At 40.6% G+C, this 18,019-nt stretch overlaps 1 protein-coding gene across 2 annotated transcripts in view; it reads right to left on the bottom strand.

Moving 5' to 3' along the window:
- Positions 1-18,019, bottom strand: part of tanc1b (tetratricopeptide repeat, ankyrin repeat and coiled-coil containing 1b) — a 99,162-nt gene that overhangs the window by 2,354 nt on the left and 78,789 nt on the right. Inside the window, exons 11-26 of one of the 2 annotated variants that reach the window (XM_065962517.1) lie at positions 17,756-17,987; positions 16,799-16,965; positions 14,593-15,200; positions 12,879-12,987; positions 12,476-12,598; positions 10,025-10,261; positions 9,708-9,893; positions 8,890-8,968; positions 3,423-3,556; positions 3,093-3,216; positions 2,783-2,958; positions 2,472-2,604; positions 1,790-1,819; positions 1,584-1,675; positions 923-1,069; positions 90-190 (exon numbers count right to left, since the gene is read on the bottom strand). In XM_065962517.1, coding sequence (XP_065818589.1) covers positions 90-190; positions 923-1,069; positions 1,584-1,675; positions 1,790-1,819; positions 2,472-2,604; positions 2,783-2,958; positions 3,093-3,216; positions 3,423-3,556; positions 8,890-8,968; positions 9,708-9,893; positions 10,025-10,261; positions 12,476-12,598; positions 12,879-12,987; positions 14,593-15,200; positions 16,799-16,965; positions 17,756-17,987 — 2,678 coding nt within the window. The remainder of the gene's footprint in view (positions 1-89; positions 191-922; positions 1,070-1,583; positions 1,676-1,789; positions 1,820-2,471; positions 2,605-2,782; positions 2,959-3,092; positions 3,217-3,422; positions 3,557-8,889; positions 8,969-9,707; positions 9,894-10,024; positions 10,262-12,475; positions 12,599-12,878; positions 12,988-14,592; positions 15,201-16,798; positions 16,966-17,755; positions 17,988-18,019) is intronic. The other variant, XM_020644183.3, reaches the window with a different exon arrangement.

The raw sequence follows: 18,019 nt of genomic DNA, 5'->3' as shown, positions 1-18,019 counted from the left end.
TAAAGAAGAGACACAGATCCAGATGACCAAATGTACCCAATTACAACCACAGTACAGTAGCTGATAAGAAGCTCTGCTGAATAGTTTACCTGCTGCTTCTTTTAGCTCTTGCACGGGCATAGTAAGCCTCATAGGATTTGGGTTTCAGCTCCAGTGCTTTTGTAGCAAACTCTTCAGCCATCCCAAAATCCTACAAACACAGAACATAAATAAATCACAGATTCAACAAGCATTTAAATACATATGTTGTCCTTGTTGCTTACATACGTTCTTAATGTATTGTCAAAGGCTAAATTTGACCCACCCAACATCTCCAACTATAATGCTCCCTGTATCAAATAATAAGTTAAGTTGTTAAGTCATTAGTCTTTTATTAACAAAGTTTGATGAAGAGCATCTATGTGGAGACAATGATTCAGACATTGGAGAGTTCAACAGCTTGTCTTTCTCAAGTAGTAACTATGACTATGTAACTATGTACTAATTCATCAGTGTGTTAAAACATTGGGTAAAAACCTGAACAGAAAGATGCACTACTGCTCAGCAGAGTTAAAGTGAGCAGACAGGCTGGCACATTCAGGAGCCGATATTGCATGTAGCATGCAGCTCTCTCTCCACCTCCTGCCTGGTGCCATCTGAACATTAACATGCTCCTCCTGCCCACACAGGCTCTCACCATCGCTCACAGATTTCACTTTTTGTCTAAAACTATTTTAAAACAATTGGAGATACTTCACAGAGTATCCCCCCCCCCCCAGTAAATATTAATTTAATGATGCCCCGTGATATTCATTACACAGACAAATAAAAGTCTAGTGACTGAAGTGGCTTATTTAAAGCCATTAAAGGATAAAGGCTAAAAATACAGCACTGGCTGATGAACAAAGGAAAAAGAAAGTAGGGTGTCTCTAGAGAGGCTTACGTTGGTTTTTCTGCGACAGCGGGAGAGATTGAGATACAGAGAGACCCTGAGGTCTTTAAATGCCTTCAGGTCATCTCCAAAGCCTTCTCTAGGAAACTTCCTCAGGGCGTACTGATACCTCTGGGCCGCCTCTTTCATCTTCCCTTTCTGGAGGACACGTGGAGGGCAAACAAGCAGAGAGGGAAAGAAGCAGAAGGAATCATTTGGGTGAGAGAAACAGGGCAAGGTACTCAACCACAAGAGCTGTTTCTTTTGCTTGAGCCCCTCTCTTCTCATCAATCACACATTCGACACACAGGCAAGCTCAAATCAAAATCTCACGCGCACACACACGCGTAATACCTGACATGTTTGTCCTTTCTGCCACAAACTCAATCTGTTAAATGTCAGGCATCGATCACGGCTGCTTTGGTGAGTGGTGCAGAACATAGAGATCTATTTATGTTCTGCCTTTAGCTGAGCTACAAACAGATGGCAATCACTTCCATCTTATCAGTTTTTGATTTCCTTATATAAATAAAACCCAAGATAACATCTAATGTAACTCAGGCTACATGTGTGTATGTTAGCACAGTTGGTAAGTGAAGCTGAATGAACTATGCATAAACCCAAGAGACTGCTTCTTTAAGTTGACAGTATGTTATTTTCTTTCCACATTTACCTTGTAAAGTAGATTCCCCTCCTCCATCAGCTTCTGCAGGAGGATGATGAGTATATCAGGCTTTGACGTAGCCATGGCCCAAGCAGCATTTCCTGTGGAGACAGAATGAACAAAATGGCTTGTTAACATTGTTGTAAATGGGGCCAAGAGACAGTCAGTGTATTCTCTGGAATTTGGTACAAGGTAAAGTTACCTAAAGATTGTACCTGATCGATCGTAAGGAGACGTTCTGTGGCCTTAGTTTAGTGAAGGCAGTGAGGGAGTTAGGAGGGAAAGAGTGAAGAGAAAAGAGGTCATGCAACAGTGAGAGAAGTCATCTGTAGTGAAAGGAAAATGTGCCACAGAGTGAAGTGTGACAGTACACAATTATGTGTCCCTCAGATGCCCTTGTAAATGCATGCAGACTGTTAACTGTGCTGAAAGAAAAAGTTAGATGTTCTGGCTGTTACTTTTTTTTGCCTTAGACAGCAGAGTGCACTGCAGTTAAGGCGTGCAGATAGCTCTGTGAATGTCATTTAAGTGAGAAGTTACATTCTTAAATTAGCAAAGAAGCATGTGAGGGAGAACAGGAAGGACATGCACATGCACAGACATACCAGAATGAGTGAGAAGCAGGAATAGAAACAGAGTTTTCCATGACATTCCATAAAATGAGAGTGAAATGAAAGTTTGTTTTGTATTTAAACACCATGAGCTATTAGGCAAGACAAAAACGGTGGTAAAAATAAATGGCAGAGTCTCTGTGTTCACTGAGACGTGAAGAAAATCTGCAGACCTCGGGCTGCTTAAAGGGACCTCAGGACAACCACTTCTACAGTCTGACTGACAGCACTAACTGCACACAATAGTATATTAACTCAAAATAAATAGCTCTTTGTAAGTGCTTACCCAGCTTGGCCCCTTTCTTCAGCAGAGTCACCACCACCGATGTGTTTCGACAGCCTATGGCCCGGTCCAGAGGCCTCATCCCACTGAAGTCCACATGCTCTATCACTGCTCCTCTCTCCACCAAATACTGGACCTGCATGACAGCAGCAGTTTAAAACCTATAAACAGTGTGTTGTCAGCCAGGAGCCCGGCTCACGCACAACATTATGTGCTCAATAATTGAACAGAGACTCTCAGTTAAGGCTAAAAAAGACAGGGGTGTCTGTGTGTGTTGGGACATTTCAGCAAATGCAAACTTATTTTTCACTTACAATCTCTGCGTCTCCATAGAAAGCAGCGAGGTCCAGCGGAGTCCGTCCGTTTTTGTCCGTGTGGTCTATGACTGCACCTTTCTCCACCAAAAACTGCACAACGTTCTTATGTCCTTTTAAACATGCCCAGCTCAGGGGTGTGAGCCCCTCTTTGTCCATCGAAATCAAAGATGCACCTTTGAGACAAACAACAACAATAAGTAAACACTTTGAATTGACGTGTTAATTTAATCCAGCTAATGAGCAACTTTTACTTTCATGGTGATCAAGGTTAATGGTGGCTGTTTGGAGGTGGTAATGTGTCGCTCACTTTTAGAAAGCAGAAACTCTACAGTGCTCAAGTGACCCTCACAGGCAGCCACCATCAGAAGGGTCCTGCCCTGCTTGTCGCTGATGTTGATGTCAGCACCGTGCTGCAACAGCAGTTCTGCAATCTGGAGAACAGACAACAAGCAGAAGCAGAGCTCACACAACAGTTGAGTTCAACATGACCCTGTGTCAGGAGACAGATCAGAGTCAGCTCATAGATAAAAACATATACAGTATACTGCGCAAAAATTAAATATCCTCCACTGTATGAAGATTTAGAATAAGAAAATATGAAGGTGTGGAGCTGGGGGGGCAATCCAGAATGTCTTACCTGCCAGTGTCCCTGTCTGACGGCACAGAAAAGAGGAGACACCCCTCGCCTGTTGACCTGCTGCACCACCGCCCCCTGCTCCAACAGGAAGCTGCAAACTTCCAACTTCCCTCGACCTGCTGCTGCCGTCAAAGCTGAAGAGAGGTGAGAGGGGGGAAAAACCCACATTGATGTTAGGGCTGATGTAGGCTTGAATTCTTTATGTAGATTTGAACAGAAACACAAATTAAGGTAAGTATGCAGCAAAGCAAGACTTGGTCGGAGAGGACACTAGAGAAAGGTCACTAGAGATTGGGTTCCTAAACTTTCCAGCTCCTGACCCCCTAAATAATAACCGGGGACCCCCACTGTCTCTGGAGGTTTTTACCCAAGTTATAACGTAGCACACCACCATGCACACTTACTATTAAGTCTATCCAAACAATGGCAACACAAAATAATAGAGCAGCCTAAAAGCCATACAATGATATTTAATTCTAATTTACTGTTAGAAAGGCTTGAAGCAGAATATACAGTAAGTCATTTCCATGTATAGACTTAGTGGACAAGCAACACTGAAAAAATGACCCACTGGTGTGTGCTTGTTTTTGTGTACATCAGACATCTACATTGTTGCAGTCATGTGCAAACTCACCCTAATGTATCTCTAACTCGTTTCACTTAATGGTATGGTTTTTTGAACTATTATTTGTTTACATTTTTACAATAATGGGGGAAATATTTCTATATATTTGTCTTAATTAATTTAAATTGTATTTGTGTACTAGAGAACCTGATTACATGTAGAGCACCCAGAGGCCTGTGCTGTCCATGAGAAACATTCAGAAAGGGTCTTTAGGATACGTTAATGGAAATGAATGGCTGGTATAAACAGTGTTTACAATCCATAAATCCTTCACAGAGCAAAGATAAGCAGAGAAATTTCAGCTGTTTGGTGCTAATTGAGTTTCAAAACAGACAATTATGTAATGCTTATTAAACTCATTAAAATCCTGCCTCAAGCTCCCCTGGCCTTTCTCAGAGAGATTCAGACATTTTATGCATCGGAAGACAAACATTAGACAACAAAGTCAAACAATTCCGTTCAACACCCATCCTTGTTTATATTTTGTGTCTTTGTCAGACAGGATGAGCAGGATTTAACTGTGTCTAATTCATTTTTATCAAAAGAAAAAGAAACAAACAAGTATGAATTGGTGATGGTATTTCAGTCTGTGAAGAAAACAAAGACGGCGTCTTTAAATGTTCGACGCTCACAGTTTATCAGCGGCTGCTGGTGTATAAAGCAGCAGATGGGCCGGTCTTAAATGAGCGCTGGTTGTCAAAACAAAGTGAGATCCAGCGTAAGAAGCAGAGCAGCTCTGCTCTCACAGTCACCTCAGAGATTTAAGGTGCTGCTGAGCCTCAGTATCTGACTGACATCATCCATCTGGATAAACAGTCATCAGAGCCAAACAGCCCCACCCTCCATCTGCTCTAAATATGGATATCCTTACACCCAGCAAAGTAAAGACAATGAGTCCACACAGATAAACTTAGGCTCAGTTTGTGCTCCGGGGAGCAACATCAGTAGCACCTGTGCTGGTGGATGGTGACATCTGTAATGGTATCAACATGTGTACTGTTGTTGTTTCATTTTATTCTTTGAAGATCTGCATGTGGAGTGCTGGTCCCTCATCCTTGGGCCAAATTGATTTATTACCATGTAGAAATCTCACAAACTTTTCAGTCAACACTCAAACATTTCAGCTATGCTGCTCTCCTGAGAAAGAGATCCATTTTCTACATCGCTTTAGTTTCTATTAATAAAGTCTTGGCTCTATCATATCTAATATTTCTAAGCTATTTATCAGCCATGTGTCAAATCTGCTGTGCCTGCTCTCTTAGCCCACCTAAAGCGACTTTGTCAGTGTTTTAGCAGGAAGCTCTAAATCACTGTCTGATAAACAGATTTACAAAGCAAACACATAATTATGTCCTTATCAAGCATCACTTCAACGCCCAGCTGGAGACACACCACCAAGAGGTTGTGACATTGCATTAAAGCCAAAGCTTTGCAGATTAACCAACCTGAAACTTTCTACCAACAAGAACACTTTGAAGATTGTGTAACCAAAGTTTGTAATCTTTGGCTTTGCTATGATTTCTTATGCTACAGTACTTAGTCACATCGTTCTGCATACAATTCATTCATTTTAGTCCTGTTGGAGGACGTTTAAAAGGCAGCACAACCATTGATTGCTATTTGTAAAATTACAAGTTTGCTTTGCCTGGGGACTTAGCAGATGCTCAATTACATAAGAAATGCATTTCTACTGAGCACACACTTGCCTCCACATCTGTGCACAACATTTTTAATTCAATGGCCTACAAGTTTATTCTTCATTTAACTGCTCCACTAGGAGGAAAGGAATTTGTGACAAGCTGGGAGCCACATTTCCTGTAGTTAATAAAGTGTCTGCTAGAACATTTGTTTACATGCATGTCTTTATTTATAGGATATCTGTCTGTTACATGCATGATAGTTGGCCTGAAGAATCTTGCTCATAAATAAAGCTAATGGAGATGAATTTGCCGAACAGAAAGCAGTAAACACTGAGGTGCTTTTAGAGCACACACTTTAAAAGCAGGTGTTTGTCACTTGATGTAAGAATAAAAAGCATCTTTTCCCCAGGCTCCAGAGCAGAGCCACAAATAGCTGCCTGTTACCTCACACCGTGCTCTGACCATACAGCACCAACACTTGCAATCTTAATATGTATAAAGAACCACTTCAAAAGGTATTTAAGCCATTCTTACTGGTGAGAGTAATTGGCAGCTATCTTTCCCTATCTTTAGAGCGTTCCCTTAGCTTCATGTTTCGTGGAGCATGGAATAAAATGTGCTTCAGCAGGAGCACATGAGCCCAACACATATACAAGTAAACCATGAGGAATAAATGTTCTGTTCCAAAAGTGTTTCTTTTTAATGCATTAAAATTAATATCGTGCCATTTAAAGGAATTTTAGCAACGACAACAGCTGACATGAATAATATAAACACTGAACAGAAGGAACACTTGGCTTCAGATTTTTTTTTAAATGTTATGTTGTTTTTTTATGCCTCATAAAATGATAGAGAATGGCCTATCCTCTTTTTACACCATGGGATAGAAACAACATCTATCATTAAAATATTTACTAAAGATTATTGTACTGCAACATAAGACCACGTTGGTCTCTACATTGAGCCATTTCTTCTGCTGTGTGTTTGTCACAACAAGAACCTCTGTGCTGATAAATCACCTTTCTTTGCATAACGAGGAAGAGTTTTGCATTCTAAGAAGGGATTTTAGTAGCTTGAGCTTGCCAAGATGTGCGTCCAATCCGTCTCTATTTGAACACCGGACACACTGTGGGCCTGTTTGCACAGACAAGTCATATTGTGATGAATTTTAAACATGAAATGCATTTCCACAGAAACAGGTTGTTATCTGAGAATTGTTTCAGAGGCAGCCATGAGCGGGCAGTTCTGAGGGGGATAACTCATGAGCTTTGTCTGTTTTCTCTGAATCAGATCAGCTACCAGTTTGGATTATTAAATCTGCACGCTAAATGGCAGAGAGGGGATTTGAGGTGAAACTGAAATGTAATATATCTCTAATTTCTGCTGTTTCCATCCAGCAACAACAAAGATAGTCATTACTGTCAGCTTCAACACTCCTACGATGCTTCATCTTTATCACTAATCCAGTACAACACTATTTTGTTTTTCAATCATGATATGAATTAGTGTACAAAAAAACTGTTATGTCATTTATTTTCTCTTTATACAAACTTATTTCCCCTGACAGCAGATAAGCAGGTGGGTGCAAAAACATGGAATACCTGGTCATGTCAAAGGCTTGGGAGTCATTTAGTTTCAGGTCAGTTGAGGCGCTCAGCATCTTTTCTATTACTACCTGTGACTTTATACTTCATTGTAGAAGACTGATCAGGAGGTAAATGGAGCTGAGGAGGACATACTGCAGCACAGGGAGCTCTAATGTTAATGAAAGTGTGATAACTATGATTCTCAGCAGTAGTCATGTCCAAAGTAACCAAGTTATAAGGTGTAAAGCTTTGGATAAATGTATTATGTTTCCAATAACAAGAAAGCAGGTTTTTTAGTTTGCAGCTCAATACAGATTCTGGTCATAGGAGAAGAAAAACAGAACAGCAACTCCATGCAGGAATATTTCAGAGACAACTCTTTGTCCCAGGACTGCAATGAGTGTGAAGTCCTGCAGTGGTTTAGCAGGACACAAGCTAACCACACTGTGGACCGCCTCTCCACTAATAGGCTGACCTACATTCCTGAAGCACCAAACTTTGAGTGCAAATTCCAGCTGCCTCACAGACACAAAGAGACTATTATTATAAATCTTATTATGTAAAAATGTATTTTGGTGTGATTCTGTGCAAAAAAATAAAAGCATCAGATGATGTTGTCAAAGAGGAAGGGGATGCAATTTGAACATTTATAGCCTCTGGATCAGGAAAGACTCAAAGCAAACGCTCAGATTGAAGATAAGAGACGTTTCAAAAGAGTCGGACACATCAGGCGAGAAAAGTGAAACTCGAACGCAGCATGATGCACCTGATACTTACAAAACGAAGCAGCAATATTATATTTAGCACTTTAACTGGTTACAATAAGAAGCGTTTCTGTTATTCATTTTCTTCACTGAGCACATTGAAAAGGACTTGAATGGAAAGCTACATTAATGCGTCACCTCTTCATGTGTACAGACATGTCCTGCTTTTTGTATCATTTACTCCAAAGATCTCAAATGGTTTAAAGAGGCCAGTAACAACAGCCACCGTCTACATCATCTATTCCTGACAAGCAAACTCTGTTTCACTCTTACTGCCATCACTTTCCTTCAATCAGGCAGATGCCAATCCTTAAGAGTATACTGAAAACCTTCTCAGAAGAAACACTGATTCAACTAAAATCAACAACTGAATATATTGATTAAAATAAGACTACAAACAAAGATGACAGCGGCGATGATTCTCCATGCCTGCTAAAATTCAATGTGAGCTGAGATGTATGCAGGAGATATTTAAGTAACTTCAAACTGTTTCTTAACAAAGAGCACTAAAAGAAATGAAGCTGACATCTATAAGCATGTTGGAAAATCTAATTTTCAGAGGAAATGCTGTGTTTTCCAAACTCTAAGTAGAAACACACATGACCCACAATAAGTAATGCTTTTAGCAGAAAGTACATCCCAGGAAAACTTGGAGCAGTCATAAAAAAGCACAGGCATTGGGGTTGAGTGACCTCTACATCAAACAGAGAGCTTTGCTGTGCAGACGAGAGATACAAGACCTTCAGCTGTAGCGTGCAATCACAGCAGTGAGGTCCAGAATGCAAAAAAAGAAAACCAGCAAGTGATGATACCAGGGAGCAACGTAATGCAGAAAGATGGATGAAAACATACCTGTCTCTCCCCACAGAGTGTCGTGGCTATCAATTTGCACAGCATGCTCATTATTCAATGCCAGCAAGCCTCTCACAACCTGCCAAAAAAGAAACTTAGATTAATGGCATACTATTTCAGCATAAGATATCAAATAAACCTCCAAGAGCATATACAACACCCATCAAGAGGATAACGAAAGAAATTGTGTTCTGCTTTCTCAGTACAATATTATGAATTAATCACAGCAGACTAGACTATGGCCCCCTCAGCTTCTGTCTGAGGTTATGTGAGTCCAAGCTGATTTATTATCTGACTTTAAAGGGGTCTCCTTCAAAATGTGGATAGCCAAGCCTGGCCCAGATCTGTTATTCCAAGCTGGGTCTCTGGATCCCATTCCAACTACTGCGGAAGCCAAAATAAACCTTGAGCCTGCGTTGTACCTGGGCAGCCGAAGCGCTGCGCTGGGATCGATCCCCAAATCCTTCTTTCTGAGATTACAAGTCCGAGTAACTTTTAGAATTTTAAGTCATCGACACCAGAGAGAAGATGTGTTCACACTTTACCTGTTGTGACCTCTACTCTCTAAAGCTGTCGATGGAGGATGGTTTAGAAAACTCCCACAGAAAAATGTTTGTTTTGTATTTAATGTGGAGTGAAAATTTGCAAACCTCAGTTTCTTATTCTTGTTTTAGTGAGGAAAAGATTCATAAAAATCACATAACCTCATGAGTGTCTTTATTATACCCTCAGGTTCACTCATTATGTTACGTTTTCAGGTGTAACAGAACTAGTGCTATAAGGTTGGCTGTGTGCAAAAATATCTGTGTTATTGGTACCTGTGTGTGTCCCATGCTGGAGGCTGCTATTAAAGCCTGCTGCAGAGCTTTGTTCTTCAGAGCGCAGTCCTGCTGCTGCCCCTCAGCACTCCACTCTAGGTCCAGTAGGTACTGGATAATCTCTGGGTGTCCTCTGAGCGCAGCATGGACGAGTGCACACTGACCACTCTTATCTACATGATCAACCTGGAGGAAATACAATCAGGTAAGTTTTCATGCACCAAAACATGGAAAATGTATCCAACACATGTGCGTTGAAACATGACTTTGCAATACGTTTAGCACAAAGGAGGTAAGAAATGTCTGTGACTCCTCACCATAGCACCTCTCTTGCAGAGCAGCATGACCAGACTCAAATGTCCCGCGGCAGCTGAAAAGCAAAGTGGGCTCATGCCGTTTTCAGACACCACGTCAACGCTAGCCCCATACTCGAGCAGCAGAGAGGCGATTTCCAGGTGGCCAAGGTGACACTGGACACAGAGTACTGGAGCGTTGTTTAACACCTCGGTGCGGTAATTGACGTTTGCCCCACCCAGCATCAGCAGCCGGCTCACCTGATGTACAAAAGAAATGCAAAGTGATCCAGATGGCTTGGAAACATGTTATCAAAGTAGTGCCATCTGTGAGCTTGTGTGATCAGTAAACAACTGTTTTTATTATTTTCATAAGCCCTCTTATATAACACTGTAAAAGACGCCTTTTTATATTTTCTTTGATCTGATCTTAAGATTGACGTCACGGCGAAAATGAGTGTGGGGAAAAAAAGACATCAACATGGTGCCATGCTGTTATGTCCAAATGAAAAAGTTCCCTTTATTAATCAATTATATTTATATAGCCAAATATCAACATGACAAGCTGCTTTATGATGTGTTTCGTAAGCAACACCCTGAATCTGGAAGATGGTAAACCCCCCCCCCCTAAAAATGGGAAAATAGAGAAAGTATCTCTGAAAGGATGGACAGAAATGCAACATGTCCTGTGTACAGAATAGACTAAACTTTTAGAATGACAAAATGGAAAATCAAGATGACAGAATAATGGATATTTATATAGTATTAACCAGGAGGATCATCTGAATCATTTGTGGCTCTTTGCCCTTTTTTTAAATTCTGTGATGACCTTCACAGATATATAAGAAAGGATTGTGATATCTTGACTAGAGCTTAAAATGAAGTAACAGACAACAAGTTTGTTCAACAAAATGTGGAGCAAAAACAAACTTTTCCAGTACATGGGTTCAAGGATTTGTGGACACCGTGGCCAATGAGTAATTTAAACAGCAGCAGAATCTGAGATACACTTCATTTTCCTCTTCTAGCTCATTCCAGTGCAAATGCTAGTGTTGCTTCAGCCTACTCTGGAGATTTTGCTATCAAGCAAAAGGTCAGAAACCAAATGAAGTGGTCACATTCTACTGAATGCAATTATTAGGCGAGTTATTCTCTTCCACGATGAGGAAATCAATAATAAATGCCTGGTCAAACTGAACCACGGTGCCAAATGAGCACGGCACAACAGGAAATGAAATTCTCTGTTATTTGTTGGATTCACTGTGAAATAAATTAACAGCTGTTTTCCTCGGAGGACATAACAAGGTCATTCTGCAAATGTCCACAAGTTAACTTACACTTGCACAAAATAAAACACACACAGATAAAGAATGAGGATGAGGAACAATGTAGGATCATTTGGTGTCAACATAATGGTCTTTCCAGGGAGGGTTGATGATGTTCTCCCCCACAAAACATTCAATAGACACTAAAGCTGACTTCACTTGGACTGGTAGTTGACAAACAAGCGACATGAAAAGTTCATTTCCCAACATGGAGCGCAAACAAAAACAAATCAAGAGTCAAATGTCTGACTGAATATCTGAATAAAAAAGAGTTAAATAATTCATACTCAAACTAAAACAAAAATACATTTCTGTCCCCCATTCATCTGCGCTGACCTGTTAACTCAACATGTTTCCTATTTTACTCATCGTGGCACACACTTCATCAATATCTACTTCCCAATTTCCTGCAATCATTTTTCATTTTCCGTGTTGCTCATACAAAATATTAATATCCCTAGGCAATATCTGATAAATTATTGCCTAATCACTGTGCAAAATGAGCAACTGACTATTTTAGTCTGGAGAGATGACTCAGCTACAATTAATACATGATATGAGAATCTGCCAAAGATGCAATCTGTGTGTGTGTGTCTTTTTCAAATACTGTCTTTTCTCTTCCTCGTCTTCAAATAAACGCTGAATGAATATAACAAGAAATAAGACATACAGTGTGAAATGTCAAATATAGGGTGCTGTGGATAATAAATGTTTATGAATAATGAGGGAAATAACAATTTATAAATGATTTATAAAATTAGACTGGAAAAAAATTGGACATATTTGAGGTGAAGCATTAAACTCCAAACCTAAAGATAAATTAGGACCGTGGATTGAGTGAATGGCTGGAACCACGTGTGCGCAGTTACTTTCCAGTTGAGTGATCATCTTTTCATTTTCTATCTTTTCCACAAGTGTTTGATAACTTCATTTGAGGGATCAACACAATAAATGTGTATATCTATAACTGTCTATCTCGACAGATTGAAGATAGATATTGGAAAAGATATGGGCCGCTTTATCTGTATCAGATTTGTTTCTCTACCTAATATTGATATTGGTATAGGACCCAAAAATCCCATATCAGTCGGGCCCCGGTTTTCCCCAATTTAAGGTCATGTGACGCACAAAAGCTGGAAAGCATATTTACCTTGACGTTTGGTGTGTAAAGATTCCTCAGGGAGGCCAGGGCTGCAGAAAGGCCGTCGGCGCTGCAGCTTATCCACAGAGCCTGCAGCACACTGGATGACACACCTGTTTTCTTACTCAGGCCCTGCATCCACACACATACACACACACACACACACACACACACACACACACACACACACACAAACCAATGCATACATGAATGCAAAAAAACACACATACGTCAAGTCACTGAACCTGAGACGCAGAAGCTGTCAGTGCTTTTCTTCACATCTCATAGCTTATCCTTGGGTGAACTAAGCTCACACGATACATTCATAACACAGAGAGAACAACATGGACATCTGTGATAGATTCAAACTAAGATAAATGTAGAGAGCATGTTTATGTTTCCCAAATTGTACCTTGAAGATGTGGGCTTTGAGGATGTGATGTCCCAGTTCCATGGTCTGCTGACGATTGAGTTTCCCCTCTTGGCGGGAGAGCATGAAGGCCATAAGAGCATGGCCCGTCCTGAGGTTAGGAAACAACGACGAGGATACTCAGATGCAAAACAAAATAGGTAACAAATAGAGTAAAAACAATAGACTAGTAGACAGAAGTTGTTGTGTAGAACTTCATGTTCATAAAAGGTTTCCACCTCAGGGTAGACTCTACTGATGCATTCAGTGTTTATCCTCCGGTCTCATTATAAAACTCATGAATGCACCTTGACATTGTCATAGTGAAGCTTTTATTCTGTGCTTGTGTACATAAGATGTTGTAAAATGCTGAGCAATGCCCCACTGAAGGGTGGGGAATAGTGTTAAACCCCTGGGTTCCCTTCCTTCTCCACTCAGACACTCAGCTGTTAATTAATGCAGAATTCATTAAAAGGACATGCATGATTGCAGATCACTTTGATCTGCCTTATAAATTCTCTCTCGTCGTGCCCAGACACAAACAGAGAGGCAGTGCAGCAGGCTTTTGTGTGCATGTGCATTCCCTGTGCCAGACTCTGAGCCTTTGTTTTTCTTTTAATGACAGAGTTGGAGGGCTGTGAATGACCAGAATATGAAGCTAGGCTTGGGTCCATTTAAAAGACACTGCTGTGTGCGCAGAGGTGATACTGATGAGCAACAGGATGACATCATCCAATTTATTAAGTTTGAATGAGTGAAGCCTGTGATGTGGGTGAGTGAGGGCTCCAGAATTACAATTAGGTAGCACCACTAAAGCAGATAAGCCTGTCTCACAGGGCAAGAAGGGCACAGAGGAGAACAATGATCATTTTTCTACAGATTAGACTCCTGAAAATTCATTCCAACTCAAGTGGAATAAAATGCTGGCTTCACATATGTGCATTAAGCTTATATGATATCAAAAAGAAAAAAGAAAGGTGAAAACAGTTTTGAAACATTATTTTACAGATGACTGATTGAAAGGTAAATTTCTAATATATTTTCTTTTCTATGACTTTTGCTAAATAAATTATGAATATATTTAATGTGACATGAAGCTTTTCTTTTATATTCTGCAGAAATCCAGCTAGAGAGACTTATTTGTTAGCTTCTGTTTTTTAATGGAAATTAATTTAATCCATCTGACGCAGGGATCTGTGTATGTAAGTAGTTTCCTTGTGAATTGTTTGCTAGTAACAAAATAAAAAGATGGAATGCACGGCATTAGCCACGGTATTATAAATAGTGGGTCCTTCTGATTAAGACAAATACCTGGAACATCTCAGACTCAATTTCCTCTGTGACTCAGACATGCGTCATGCTGCACATTTTGATGAGGACATTCTACTTGCCGTCTCTCATGTTTACTTCTCATGCATAGTGATGGCAGTGACTCACATACTATTAACAACTCAATTCAGAACCACTCTGAAAGTAATAATTAATGGTTGTTTATTAAGCATGTGAGTGAGATATTGTTGGCACTCAAATGACAAATATTTTATCATCATCAAAGCTTGATTTGTTCTTTTCTACAGATTTTTGAATTCTAATTTTAATGTGTTGCAAAATCCCTTTCTAGATGCATCTGAGACTCTTTATAACTGGATTAGTAGCAAACATTCCTAAAGGGAGAGCTGCTGAGTTACTGCATTTGCTTGCAAAGCAGAGGACTAACCTGGGGTCACAGAGGAAGTCTGTACTCTCTCCGTCAGCTCGCCACACCAACCACTCCCTGAAGGAGGGGTGACAGAACATGCGCGTCTTGTCCCTGCGTTTGATGAGGAAGCATGAGAGCAAGTCCATGCGTTGTGTGAAGTCCTCCCATGGCAGTTCCCCTTGCATGAAGCCGGCGTTGATGGCGTGGAACAGCTGTTCGTCAGTCATGGGGTGCAGTGAGGCGAGCGCCACATTGAGGATTGGCAGTGAGCGCTCGAAGGCTGAATTGGTCATGAACTTCATATTGCACTGTAGCTGGTAGAGCTCAGCCAGAGAGACGGGGACCACTTTGTAGCTGGCACTTTTAATCACCAGGTGTCCTCTCTCAAACAGATCCAGGGTCAGTTTCAGGTACAGGTAGGAGCCTTGGCTGCGTGAGATCAGGTGGCTGCTGAGCTTGCCTACTGTGATAGGGTCAGCCTTGCCATTCAGGCTTATGTTGTTCATGATATCCTTGCTGCCATTGATACGGTACTGGATGTAAGCGTTGAGGTCGTTGCTTATCTCTTTGTTGTCTGTAAAGTCATCAAGGGAGATCTTGGAGAAGGGCAAAAGGCTGGTGATCTCCTACAGAAAAGACAAGTAAAGACCGTCAATGACACATTAAAAAATGATATTTCAGGATTCATGCAGTGATGCATGTTGCATCTCGACACCTGAATGACAATAAGTTATTTTCTAGCTAGTGTCTCAAAATAAATTGTATTACTTATCACAGCAACAGACACATACGAGACCTGTTGCTGACTGCATGTTTCCTTTTCTCCTGTGTTTACTATTAAAACTCTTTTTGAATGATAGGGGAGCGAACATGCACATCTATCAGGCCAAAGCAGACAGTAACTGTCGGAAATGTGGCTATGACAAATACAGGACTGGAGAAGTGAGTATTAAGAGGCAGGGGGCGGATGGGATGGTGGGGGGAAACACTTCTAGCAAAGATCTGAACCTGAGCTCACATTTCAATCTATGTCCTGTGGCTTGGAGAAATCAATGCACCTTAATCCTCCAATCCTTTGACTGTCTGAGGCTAAATAAACATTGCCTCAGGGAGATAACACTTTTCTCTTCTTCATCATGAAAAGGTACAGTAAACACACACACACACACACACACACACACACACACACACACACACACACACGCGTATCCACACATGCACAGAGTCACTGATCCTAATCCCAGAGGTGGATGAAGTGCTAGCAACACCTCACAGATATATCAGATATTAGTCTAGCAAGCTAAGGCTGATATCTTGAAGACCTGTCCTCCAGGGTGAAATCCTATTTGTTTGCACAAAGTGCAAAACAAAACTGTGAAACTTTAATAACACTTGCATGCACAGATATGATGCTAGGACAGCAAAGTGAGCAGTATTGTTTCATGGCTTCCTTTGAGTGTTTCATCCTAGTTATCTGCTACTAACTCGGACATTGTGACATGTACATTCACTTTAATATAAAAATCTGAATTCCATGTGTCAGTCAGACATTTGACAGGAATGTTTTCAGCAAATTGTATTTTTTGCAGTGAACTGCGTCATCCGAAAAAAAAACCTTGCAACGCTTTTGACTTATCCTGATGAATAAATGTAGGTGAATATATAAAGGCAGAATACAAAATGTCACAGTTACAGAGTTATGTATTGATGTAGCCCATCCAGAGAACCTCCACATGAACTGAATATAATCCTGCCTCACAGTTGCAGGATCAAACAAATGAATTTGGTTTGAGTATTGCATACTGATGATCACTACCTACACATTGCTTCTGCCAGAGCATTAACAACTGAATCTTGGATGTCAGTCAGCTTTTACATTATCATCCCAGGCTCACAGTTTGTCCAGCAAAGAAAAGCTGCTGTTGTGTGACACTACAGGCATGTCAAACCACCAGCTATCCACAGTGTGAGTTCAACCCCCAGCTGAGCACATCTCTGTGACTAGTCACCCTGGTGTCACTTTTGCTGTAAGCTAGTCAGCTCAAAGTGACTGACTGCTTCTATACTGTCATGCAGTTCTGATTCTGGGGTCACATATACTTCCTTGTAAAATGACTGCAGAGAGCAGAGAATGACAAGTTGGAGCAGATTGGGAAAACCTAACTTTTAAGATTGTCAGAATCTATAAGCTGATGGCAGCTCATGATACTGAAGTCTTCCTCACCAGTAAATTGACCCGGACAGTGACCACTAGTTTAAGCCAGGGTGGGAACTTGGTAATGATCTTTGTGATGAAGGAGGCAATGGTGTCTCCGTAGTCAGGTTTATGGAACTCAGCTTCGTTCAGCCCGTCTATCAAGATGATGTGGTCCTCCTCAGGAATCTTCCTCTCTAGAAACACACACAACATTTGCAGTGAGATAGAATACATGACAACACTGACTAAAGTGAGTATGCTTGTAGTGGGTATGCAGACAGCTTTGTTTATATACTCTTACTGAAGCCTTTTTAAAGGACCTTAACTTAGAATCCCTAACTACACAGCCAGTGCTCACTTAACTCTCAACAAAAATGTCAAGGTACACTTGCTCTGAAAAGAAAAGCAGGTAATACTTTCATCTTGCAGAGGATTCCTTTTTATGTATTTGATCAAACATATAAAAGTATTCTAAGACTTCCCTAGGATAAAGTCTTTCTTTATGGCACAGCAAATCAAATAAATACTTAATTTAAATTTGATCATCACATAACAGTTAGCCTGTTGAGTCTTTTGCCAGAAGCAACTCAAGCAGCCTAAACTAAAGGAAAAGAGAAGAAGAGGACACGTTTTTGAAGCAGGTAGGGTTACAAAAATGACACTGATTCTGACACTATTATAGATCTCTACTTGGTTTATCAAATCTTATTAGGTGGGTCATAGATATATTTATTAACAGTGTTTTTATGTAGAATAAATTAGTTTATTATTTTCATTTAAGTCATGTAGTGATACGTATGTCTGTCAGTACCTATAGCTAGTAGGATAAGTGTTTTGCCATTAGTAAAACTTTTCCCATACCATGTTACACGAGTACAGTGAATGAGAAGCAACTTTTTAATGTTAAAAAAACAAGATTTTTTTCTTTTTCAAGCACAACAGAGGAAGTCTTCAACTATTACATTTCATTCAATGTTGCTTTACCTTTACGCAGGTTGACCAGTGGCTCAAGGACCCCCCTCCGAAAAGCAGCCATGGGGTCCTGCACACAGGAGCGCAGACTGAGCATGCTCTGTAGGTTTGGCTCTTTCAACAGCAGCTCCCGGTACGCACTGAGTTGGTGTGCTCTGCACAGCAGGGCAGCAATGCTATGTACAAACTCTGGTACCAGGCAAGTGTACGTGTTATCTGCCTGGCAGTAATGGTATGCAGCCACCTAAAACACAGAGGAGAAAAAAAAAAGACAAA

Source organism: Labrus bergylta, chromosome 13 (genome assembly GCF_963930695.1).
Source record: "Labrus bergylta chromosome 13, fLabBer1.1, whole genome shotgun sequence".
NCBI lineage: Eukaryota > Metazoa > Chordata > Actinopteri > Labriformes > Labridae > Labrus > Labrus bergylta.
This window is presented reverse-complemented; position numbering and strand designations above follow the sequence as displayed.